The following is a 12030-nucleotide window of genomic DNA, read 5'->3' on the forward strand; positions in this document are numbered from 1 at the left end:
ACAAAGCTGATTAAAGAACCCACATCAAGTAGCAAGAGAGAAAGAAGAAAGAGAGAAGGAATAAAGAGGAGGAGAAGAAGGAAAACGTAAAAGAAACAAAGAGGGGCTGTAGGTTTCTATGTAACAAAAACCCTACACTAGTGCGTTTATATTAAATATAAATTGTATATGACCATAATACCCTTATATAAGTAAAAAATAAGTAAAACTTTGAAAATAAAAAATAACTCAATTAAAGTAACGTAACATCCACCATTATTGGAAAAATCAATGGTGTAGCCTTAAACTGAAAAAAGGCACTGCCACTGACCTGATAACTTCAAAAGAGGAGAAACATTCAAGGAAAATTCATATCATATGGCTTATCCATTTTGTCTAAATAAAGTATTCGACCAAAGTATTAAAAAACCAATAATGTCGGAATTCGATCACCATATTTTGTACCACGGAACGTCCCCGTTATACACAGTTTGTTCAGGATCAATCACACTTTTACAATCACATTGTCATTGCAAAATCCCTAGCATCCACAGATCATGTTGACTCCAAATGAGGCGAAAATAAGAATTCCGTGAAGTGGAAACAATTAATAAAGAAAAAAACAGAAAAACAGCTGACCCTAAAACCTTGTGACTTCCACTCCTCTGGCGTGCTCGTGACCTGCATTGCTTCTCCAAGGGCATGATCTACCACCCTAACTTGAATGAGCCACTTCTTCTTCCAGTAGTCGAACATTGGTTTGGAGAACTCCAGGGTATTCTCACCAATCCACAATCTTAACCTTGTCTGAGTAATTGCGACATACAATTGCTTCAATTCAGAGCATAATATATTGTGCTTCGCATCATCGAAACTTGGGGAAGACCATTGAGAGCTGTTATTGAGCAAAGCTCGCTCCTTCATGGATCCATAAATGACCCTCCATTGACTTTTAAGAGGTGACGTGCCAAAAACGTTGTACAATAAGATGTCCTACAAAATGTTACCGGGAAAAAAGTTTCGGGTAAAGACATCTGATTTAAGACCAAAAGGACAGATTTCGAGTTTTATGAATAAATGAACAGATCTCAAACATTTAGGAAGAGAATATTTGGACTAAGTTCTACACACCAGCCAATCAAGATCAGTAAAGTTGCAAAATCTTTAACATTGTCCATTAACCTAGAGGATGATGTTGACATCAGCCCAAACAAATTCTACAGTATGTGTATCTAGATGATATTGTCCACATACAAAAAGAGGGTACAGTAGAATGAAAACGCAAATCCAAGCATTTTACAGAGTAACAGCTAGCAGCAAATTGGTCATGACCCATCAAAAAAATAAATTGGCCATAAAAGAATGATCTTGAAATCTCTACTGCTGCTAACATTAAAATCACATAGCAAACAATCCAACCTGACGCACACCTACCTGAAATTCCAACACCTTGCACTCCACTATTGTCAGAACTAGGGCTTACCCTCTCACAAGGTTTGAAACTTCATTTCGAGAATGATCATCTTGAACCAAAATAACCTGCTCTGCCCCAAAGCCAACCAAATTACTACCAACATTATTGTTGCCAAAAAGTAATAGTATGGCACTCATCATTCTCTGATTCTAGTAAAATTGCGGCTTCTCCACATATAAAGCTAGTTTCAGGCCTCAAAGCATCAACGGATAAAGGGAAAAAATGGTAAAGAAGATCAACAACGCTCTGCACCAGTTTTGAGTATACCAGCATGAGTGCGGAAGTTCTGGTTCAAATGGAAAGTTTTGGAAAGACAACCCTTTTCCATTGTGACATCAGGTCCATCCGTTGAATTTATCAAGAACTCCTTGTAGAAAACGGACCTTATGTCTTCAGACCTGAAGACTATTCCCCTTGCAATAGTTTATGCAGTGTCGCCAGAAAACACAAAGACCCCCATCAACGTTTCTACAGATATACTTGAACAGTGAAATTTGTCTCGTGGTGAGATCCTGCACTTCATCAATATATTCAAAATCCACGACCTTTCCAGCAAACTGCTCACGAAGAAGACGGCAATGAAGATCATTGACAAGATCGGCCAAATCAGATTCACCATTATTCATTTTCATCTTTTCATAATCCTCAAAAGCGTCATAAATTTCTTCTCCTCTGAACACTCAGAGTGAAGAAATGATCCTCTGAAAGTCAAACATAAGCTAGTCTGTCAAGTTTGCCTTCACAACCATCTGCTGGTTGAAGACCACCCTTTATGTGGGACGTTATTTCAGTGAAGACTCTGGAAGGATCAAGCCTCCTTAGTAACTTCCTTTGTTTTTAGAAGACTTTGCAAGGCAACTGGTCTAGAATTGTAGGATTGGCAATCAAAAAACTCCCTCAGATTGGGAAACCTTTCAAAGAATGAAACCCCAACTGTTCCATCTAGCATCATCAGAAGCTTACGAAAAGTTATAACAAGGAGATAAGAGTTGGGAGATACATAAGCAAATGAATCAGGGATATCCTTGAATAATGCTGCATCATCAACAATCTCATCAACTGAAGAGCTTTTTACTCTGTTTTGCCCCAATGCTAGAGCTGCACGATTGAAAAATTATATTCAACAAACTGATGGGAATACCCACACTACACATGCAATCTCATAATTTCTACATTCATGTAACTAACAGTGAAAATGAAATTAGAACATGCTGATGCACCAAGATTGTAATGATATACTAGGAGACATGGATAGCATTTACATCAGCTGGCAATGAAAATCTTCACCCACAGCAAGATTTGAAGAACATGGTCCTTTCTCAGTTCTGCTTATAATTGCATATTTTCATTTAAAATACAAATTTCCCTTTATATGTAGAATGCTACAATCGCAAAATTTAATATGAAAGTTTTTGATTAAATGGACACGCAAACTAAAGAAGTGGCACAAAGACCAAAATAAAGACTATTGCCGCACAAATTGATCTTCAGTTTCAGCAAGCAGGTTAACTTCTTGTCCGGACTAATTCATAAAAAGATTTGACAATCTATTAACCTTGCATATGTTTGTTCATTGCAAAAATTGCTGAATATTTATTCAATTGTTCAAACATCTTCCCATGACATTTTATGTACCTTCTAAGTTAAGATACATGTTTGACCACAAAACATAATTTTACACTGATGGTCACAAAAAGCTGGCGCAATACACAATCCTCTGCTCCTTCACCAAATTCCTCAACATTGATTTTTGAAGAGGCATCTTTGCTGTGGCTGATACCACTTTAGATTTCCTGAAATCCCTTGGTTGCTTTATCATGTGTTTTCTCATTTCTAAGAAACTTCATGTCAGGACTGTAGTTTTTCAGGTTCCAGATCGCCCGAGTATAAAAAGTGCTTCTGGGGAAAAGAATTAACTCTTGTTCTTGCTCTTTTACTTCAAATGGAAGACTTGCTTCGTTACCATCACTGTCATCAAGCAAATGGCTGACAACATCTGATGATAATGGGTAGAATTTCATCAGAAGCAAACTCCCACTCACTTTCGCATTCTCTGCATACGGCCTACGATCGGAAGCATCAGCATGAAAACTACTCCCAAATTGATCTTCACCAGGACTTCAACAGCGGACAAAATCAGAAGGACAGACCCATGTCTTCGGAACTTCCTGACCCCTATAACAGGAAGAGGCAATTGAAATGAAAGAAAATAGGGTATTAGAACCAATTCAAGATATTTTAGTCATCTATCTGGAAAAGAGAAGCTTTCTAATTTAGTAAGTATTGTGCTACCTATCTTAAGAAGAAATGATCAAGCTTACCCCTTCAATGCATTTCTCATTGCAACGACTGATAAAATCATCACTGTATTTCCTGAATATGCTGTCCAAACGTTTGACCAATTTTGCCACATCCTTTAAAGGCACTACATCCCATATCTTCAGGATTTGGATGTATCTCTGTTCCTTTACAATATCAATCGTGCATAAGACATAGAGACCTTCAGCCTTAAATTGTCTCACGATATGAGATGAGTGTTCACAAATTATATCCACATTCCCCTTCTTTGGTCTCCAGCCACTGGATAGTCTTGACAGAAGCATAATGATTGACATCTTTGTCCCGAGTGATGTCAACTTTCTGAAAGACTTCAGGAAGTTGTCACTGAAAAGAACCTGAAAAGACCAAAGCATGATAATAAGATAAGTTGTCACAAATTCTTTAAAACTTAATGCTTATTTTGAAAATTAAATGTAGCCATAGAATACTGTTGAGCAAAGTTTTTTACCTTCCACCTAGCATTTCTGAAAAGTACACTGTTTCTGTCTAGCAGGTCATCAAGCTCATTATTCTCTTTCTTCACATCTAAGATGGCGTTAGCCAGTTCCTTGTCATCGTCAACATTGTAGAAACATCTACGACTCATAGCATTGTCAACCAAAGCTTTCCATACAGAATTGCTTTTCGTCAGTGTTTTCCCATTTCCCAGAATCCACAGACAATACCTATAGATAGGAAATAACTCTGGGATTTACAGGCTATATCACTCCAAATATGTAATTTGACAAAGTTAAGAGGATAGAGTACCTGGCCCTGGTAAGAGCAACATTGGTTCTCTTAGTACTGGACAAGAAACCAATATCCCCACACAAGTTTGATCTTACAGTGGATATTATAACAATGTCTTCTTCACCACCTTGGAATCCATCCACTGACTTCACCTTGACCATAAAGCCCTCGATATTTTCATACCTTTTTCCAAGTTTAGCTTGTACTGCAGCAACCTGAGCTGTGTAGGGAGATATCACACCTACTGTCAGATCTTCTTTTGACATATCCCAAGCTGCAAAGAAAAGGAAATAAAACCGTCACAACAGTGATATGATTTTATCAGGGGTGCAAAACTTAAAAAGAAATATCCTAGGAGAAGAACTATTAATGGCCATCATAATCTCCACCTATATGATTAAGTAATACATGTAAATTCCAAGTGCTTGAAGCAATATGTATAAAATTCTTTTGACATACCTCTGTACAGATTCCTCACTATCCTTGAAATAATTTCCACCTCAACAAGGTTTCTAAGGCTACAGCGGTCATCACCGAACTGTTCTCGTCCATCAGGAATATTTATGAACGAGTAAGGGCCAAACATTGGCCATGGCAAATGACTTTTCCTGTAACTTTTGCTCTTCACATCTGGCCCATCCAAAATTTGGTTTTGATAAAAGTTTGAAGTCGGGAACAGACTTATTGATGGATGCATCCGGTATTGTATATTGAGAAGTTGCCTTGAATAACCCAGTGAACTCAATCGTTCAAACAGACTCCTTCCAAATCCGGCCCTATTGGAAACCTGTATATAAAACATGATATAAAATTCAACGGATGTTAGGTATAGAATATTTAGCCCATCTAAGCTCAAATTAAGAGAAGGATATTATACATCTTTCAAAACCAATTGAAAAGTTAGTTTTCAGACATTTTAACATTACCTTGCTTTCGACCATAGCAGGCAACTGACACTCATCTCCTACTAAAATCAAATGCTTGACACCAGGGAGTTGCAGAGGAATTACTGATTCGCATTCTTTCAACTGGGCTGCCTCATCGATCACCAGTAAATTGAGAGGCTCCATTTCCACAGAGTACAGCTTATATGAACTAGAAGCAGTGCAAAAAATCAGGGAAGCATGTTGATAACAGAAGTCTGCTATCATGGCCTTACTCGTAAAGTTTGGAAGTTTTAGATCCTTCAGAGAATCACAAACGGTTAGCAACATGGAAAGGCATTCCTGTCTCTTCATATATAAATTATATAGTGGACACATGGACATCTTAAATGGAAACGGGCTAAGTTCATCACGTGAAAGAGTTATCTCCATCATCTCTGAATCCAACTTCTCTCCACATAATAAAGTTTCAAAAGAATCAAGTAAGTTAATGAGGGATGTAATATTCTGGAAATTAGTTCTTGATATATGAGTACAGAAAATAAAGAGGCATCTCCGCAGGGGCTGGACAGATGCCTTGAATCGGTCCCTGAAAAACTCAAGAAATGATTTAAGCTCACAGTTACCATCTTTTTCACTGCTTCTGCATTTGCTCCCATCCTCATCACTTTCTGGTTTCGCTCTTTTTGTGTGTTCGTTTTCCAAAAATATGTGGTATTGATGCACACAGTCGGCAAGAGTATCTATCATGGAAGTTAGACACTGATGCCAACCGGTGAATTTAGAAAAGCACTCAGCAACACAATCTACACGGTGTTCTAAAAATATTTGTTCAATGTCGGAATCAACTTTCAGACGCTCCTTGTTCCCAAAAATAACCATGTCTCCAAAGTAACAGAGCAAACTTTCCATTTCAGTGCTTATACCACTATCTGATTCCTTTAGCAGCTTTAGAACACGCGATGCCACTTCCTTGATGGCAACATTTGTAGGTGCACAAACAATGGTTCTATGTTTCCTTTTCAAGAGAGTAAATAGCAGTGTGGCGACGGTTTTAGTTTTCCCAGTTCCAGGAGGACCCCATATCAGTTCAACAGATGGCTTGTTCTCACATTGGAGTTTACTGAGACAGGCTCCAACTGCTTCTTTTTGGGATTCATTCAGATTATGGCACAATTTCTCGTCAAGGCTCTCACTCCCAGAACCATTACCTTTTGTAATACAGAGATTAGAAACTTTATCAGCCTGCAAAAGAAACAAATTTCTTGTGATAATCCATTCCATTTAAATATGATAGAAGGTTAGAGACCCTGAAACTTAATTGGTGTTCATATGATATAAAGAGCACTGCCCAGCACAAACTCAAATCCCGTGAAAAGTATAGTTTAGAAAATTTTAAGGTCCTAGTACTAACAAGTAAGTCGCCTCCAAGGAAATAATTTGCCCTGTTTAAGACGTAACTTCACTAATTTCCCATATCTTCATTCATCTCCATATCATGAAATGGGCCAACTAAAAGAAAGAATCATCCTAATCTATTAATGCAATAGAATGGCTTAAAGTAACATTTATCTTATTTTCTGGTGAAAGTTAGAAGCTTAGAGGAATATAATAGCAATTTTAAGTCTAAATGGACCAAAGGAACAAAAAGGAAATTCATACCACCAAATCTTTGCAGAGAAGTTCCTTCACGATATCCAAGTTCAGAGACATATGCAACGCATTCCATATCCTTCTGTTAGTGGTTATATTTATCAGGAAAATTGCATACATTGGCTTCCAGGAATTTTTTACTTCATGGTCCAATAATGCCTCCACTTTAAAGTACGTGGATGACAATGTCTCATCCTCTTCACCGTCCCCTCCAATCATCCTTACCGATGCAAACGCCCATCTTCTTCCAAACCTCTCCAAGTCAGCAACAGTTGCTGGCTTAGCATCAGTTAGAATCAAGATATCTCCAGGCAAAGTTTTGTAACTTTCCTTGCCACGAGTGTTGGATTCATTGCTCCACCGACCAGCCTTAATAGCATATGAGTTCCCACTTCTCTTGCATTCCACAAAGTCATAAACCTCGGTGAAAGGCAGCGAAGAAATATTTTCCAAACTCGAGCACAGACTCGCCCGTGTTTCTTCCAGTAAAGGATAGACATAAGATCCCAGATAATGCTGGACCGACTGAAATGTCTCCGGTATTGTCCCCACCTACAAAAACAGCTCCGCCAAATGTCAAATATGACCAACCAACCTTCACATTCAAAAAATAATTCGACCAAATTCCGTAAATCATAACATATAATCCTAAAATACCTAATGAGTTTGCCAGACAAAGTAAAAGCATAAAGGGTTCTATCTCACTAAGTCGAATGCGAGGTTCTTATAAGGCCAGGCTTACTAAAAGCAGGAAAAAAGAAAAGAAAAGAAAAGAAAAGGAACGAACTAACATCATCTGGAAAATTCTCAAGTAAACAACACATTGTCGTTTAACTTACACGAGAACAAAACCAGAAGGGCATAATAAAAATTAAAAAGCAAAGATGAGAAGAGTAAAGAGAAACCTGGTCATGGTAGAAGTTTTCGTTGAGAATGTCGTGAAGAGACCAAGAGAAGACGATATCCGTCAGGTCACTGTCTCTTCTCCTCCTGCTGCTCGACCCACCCTCTGCTATGTCCATACCCAACACTCCGTTCGTGCTCCCTCTCAAATCCACCTGAACCCACGTACCAGAATCTTCTCCTTGTTTCCTTCTCCCCTTTCCTTGCCGATCAAAGCACCAAGGAAAGATCACTCTTAAGGTTTCAAGAAACTATCGAGGCGAAAATTGGGCAAAGCGTGTACCCTCATCATCAGTCCCCTTTTGAACTCCGACAGGGGGAAGGTGAAAAGAAGCAACTCGAGGTCTTCGTCAACCATCCCTGGTTCCACGAAAGGTGCAAGCATTCTTAACGACGAAGAAGCCTCAGAGGGGGAAGGTGAAAAGAAGCAACCCGAGGTCTTCGTCAGCCATCCCGGGGTCCACGAAAGGTGCAAAGACGGGGGTCGGTCGTCCTCTTGTCTTCCGTACAGTCTGATGACTTTCTTTAGTGCATAAATGCATGTCAAGCTTTCCACACGTACTAGACCTGTCCACTGTTTTCAGTCCCAAAACGTATCACGAAGTTATATTTTAGGACATGAATGACTGGTTATTATTGTAAAAAATAAAATAAAAAATTATAATTTTTTTTTTTGTAAATAAACATTTATTTCGCTTGTAATAAGAATGAACGAATTTTTTTAATCATTCAAAAAAATATTTGAATATAATTAATTATTTCAAGTGATATAAATAAATAAATAAATAATTCTCAACTTATTTATTTTTCGCCAAACAAATTAAGCATAAAATTATTTATTGATACTGAAATAATAGTAGATGAAAAAATAGACGAATCGAATGTTCTATTTTTGATGAAGATTATTCAATCACCTCGCTTTTATTTTTTGAGCGTCTATATTAATATATTATTGAAACTCTTCCAAAGGATCGCCGGAACACTCAACACTTGAAATAATAGAGAGCTAGAGACACCTTGTCCTCAGGCCTCTGTCATCCAACCATTCGAGGTCTACGAAAGTCAAAAAAGTCGTCCTCTCGTCTTCCAACGCTGTCTGATGACTTTCTTTATCATAATGGCATAAGCTTTTCCCCGCTTTTCCGCATTTTGATTTCCTGCAACCTATGCTTTCTACGCGTACTAGGCCTTGTCCATTGTTTTCAGTCCCAAACTATACCATGTCAAGTGGATACTATGAGCGCGGTTCCTGGGGTTTCCCGGGTAGAACCGGGAAGGTAGAACCGGGAACCCCAGGAATCGGAGAACCGAACTGGCTCTAGTTCGATTCTCGATTTTAAAGGAATCGGTTTCGATTCTCAGTTCCCTTTTTTTTTTAGAACCAGAACTGACATTGGGAACCGGAACTTATCTTATTATGGCTAAAAAAAAAGCCCCAATTTGATTTTCACGACACTTTCAGTCTCTGATACCTATGTTCTCTCTTCGCCATATGCTACCTGTGTTCTCTCTTCGTCCTCTGCTGAGTCTGCTCGACGCCACCTGAGATTCCCTCGGCGCATCCCTGCTCTGCACTTCTGCCGACTACCGCGTCTCTGAGTGACCCCTGCTCGCTCGCGCCGACACCAGAAGCCCTCTTGTCCTTTTTCTAACATCCTCCGTGCTTCGATCGCGACGGCTCGTTTCCTCCTTATCTCAAGCTCTTCAAGAGTCGGTGTTCTTGGACCACCCGGTTTCTGGTGATGCTGTTCCAACTTGTCTCATTGGTTGCATTTTCTTGTATATGCTCTGTCGCTATTGTTATCTTGCGCCTATCCCATTCGTCTCCCCATACCCACGTCTGATTGAGACTTCCGGTCTCCATGTCCGCGATTGCGAGGTCGAGTAGGGTGTGTGCAAAGTGATGATTTGATATATACATGAATGTCGTCGAAAGTCGAGGTTTAGATATTTGCCGTCTCTGGCCAGTGTTCTGTCGTGTGACAAACTATTTAAGGTACGGAGTGTCCGACGTTGTGGATTTTGTTTGAAGAACAAGAGCCACTTTAGGATTTGCAATCTGATTTTCAAATAATTAAGAAAGTCATAACAGACTGAGGAATTCGATCTCCAAAAGAGATGCCTGTTTTCTGCAATTTATTCTGCGTACCCTCTGTCAAGCTGTCCAGTTTCTCCTAGTCAAAATCTGTTTATGATTAGGTTGAAATCGATGAAGCAACTTTGGGTTGAGCGAAAATTGGCAGTCTCTATTTCCACCCCAATATATTGGGAAGTTTGGTCAAAGTTGGAGATAGAAAATTCGGTCAGTCTGGAGAAATTAACTAGCTATGCACCAACACATCTCCTTGTGGTTCCGAGGAAAAAGTTCCTGAACTATTCTTATTTGGAATTCATTGCATGCTTGTACTTGCATCTACTTTGTTTGTGGAATGGCTGCTCCGTTGCCTTAATAGTGTCTGGATATGCCCCTTATCTCTTCCTTGAACACTTGTTTGTTATCTTGTCAGATATTTCTCTTTGCCACTTTCAGTTGTTTGTTTCATGCATGGAATGCCATATCTTTTACGAAACAATAAACTTGCATAGCCATGCGCCTTGTCTCACATAATATGCTAGCTGCTGATCTGTTATCATTTATCAGATTGTAGACTCTCAGTTTACTGAGTTAAATCTAACCTATGGTTTGCAGTTAATGTCACCAGAGACATTTGTGAGTTACGTTGTTCTGGGCATTGAGGTTTAAAAGATTGAAAAATACAGCGGTGGCTTGGTGAAAGGGATAGGTAGCATGCGACTGAGGCGCTAAAATACCATGCTGTCTTAGATAAGTAAATCCTTAAGAGTATGGAATGCTCAGAGCTCAACAAGAGTTTAGGAGTTGAGAAAGCACCCAAGAAAGAAAATGGGAAGACTCATGCTTATCGCGGTATGAACCTGCACGAAAGGTTCCAAGTAGATGCTAATTTGTCATATGCCGATTTCGATCATGAAATCACGAATGCTGTAGAAGATGAACCAACTTATCCTTTGGAGAATAAACAAAGTGCCAGAGCCAGAAGAAATACAACTGAGGATGATGAACTAGTTAAGTACATGTCGAAGTTGCCAGCTTTTCTTGAGAAGGGGGAAAAATGTCCCGGAGAAAGCTTTTAGTGTTGGAGTTCTTAACTGGCGACGTCTTGAAAAATGGCAGCATAGCCACAAACAGACTACGCGCAGAAATGGCAGGTATTCCACCTCTAGTAGCAGCACCTCCTCTTTGTTCTCAGTGGAGGGATCATCCAGCCATTCCAGCAGAGGAGTGCTGACTTTGGCAAAATCTTTGGGAACTTAAAAGACGCTTTATCAGAAGCTGCATCAAAGCATGAGCTATGAGTCTTTTGCTGATTTGAACAAGTTTTCCCAGGTATGCCACCTACATAAAGTTAGTAGGATAGCAGGGAATGCACAATTTTTCCCACGACATCATTTGATAGAGACATGCGGGTGAACTTACCTTTATGATTTTATGAACTCTGTGTTCATTATAAGCAGATGAAGCTAAGTCTGGCTCTCATGCCTGCAGTGCAACTATGGTCACTATCAGAGCACGTTTCATCCATCATGTGCTCGAACTACTAGATTGTTCATGAGTGTAAAAACAATTTGTTTATTATTGCTTCTAAAATGCTGTTTGATGTTTGTGTTATATTCTCTTTGATGAATGACAAGTTTGTTTATTATTGCTACATTCATTTTCATTTTTCTAAACTAAAAATGAAAAAAAAAAATTGTTGGAACCTATTAGAACTTGGAACCGACCCCGGAACCTCTAATAGGGTAGGTTCTAGGTTCCAAAAAATGAGGAACTTGTACCTGAGAGTAGGTTTCAGGTTCCAAGTGGAACCTGTAAGGAATCGGGAACTGCTCACCCCTAGATACTAAGGCTTGGTGTATTACGTAAAATGTGGATGTTTTTCGAAAAAATATATATTTTAAAATAATTATTTATATCACTAACAAAAATGGATGAATGGAAAACATTTTTCGTCGTTAGCGAAAATATTTAAATATAAATTGTTGTTGATA

General features: G+C 38.9%; 1 protein-coding gene across 4 annotated transcripts; it reads right to left on the reverse strand.

Moving 5' to 3' along the window:
- Positions 1–429: 429 nt before the first annotated feature.
- LOC104453590 lies at positions 430–8382 on the reverse strand. 4 transcript variants are annotated; one of them, XR_005553301.1, is made up of 10 exons: positions 7965–8382; positions 7069–7611; positions 5449–6651; positions 4982–5309; positions 4541–4796; positions 4242–4458; positions 3775–4128; positions 3089–3627; positions 1721–2551; positions 430–972 (listed from the first exon to the last, which is right to left on the reverse strand). XR_005553301.1 is itself a non-coding variant. In XM_039318244.1 (9 exons), exons 2-9 carry the CDS (start codon positions 8079–8081, stop codon positions 3574–3576), a joined length of 3072 nt encoding a protein of 1023 aa, XP_039174178.1. In that variant the 5' UTR covers positions 8082–8164; positions 8246–8375; the 3' UTR covers positions 3019–3573. The 4 variants fall into 4 exon arrangements, 2 of the variants coding, with proteins under 2 accessions (XP_039174178.1, XP_018732968.2); XR_005553300.1 differs by having other exon boundaries at positions 1414–2551; XM_039318244.1 differs by lacking the exons at positions 430–972; positions 1721–2551 and having other exon boundaries at positions 3019–3627; positions 7965–8164; positions 8246–8375.
- Positions 8383–12030: the final 3648 nt, after the last annotated feature.

The sequence above is a fragment of the Eucalyptus grandis genome, chromosome 7 (genome assembly GCF_016545825.1).
Source record: "Eucalyptus grandis isolate ANBG69807.140 chromosome 7, ASM1654582v1, whole genome shotgun sequence".
Classification (NCBI taxonomy): Eukaryota; Viridiplantae; Streptophyta; class Magnoliopsida; order Myrtales; family Myrtaceae; genus Eucalyptus; species Eucalyptus grandis.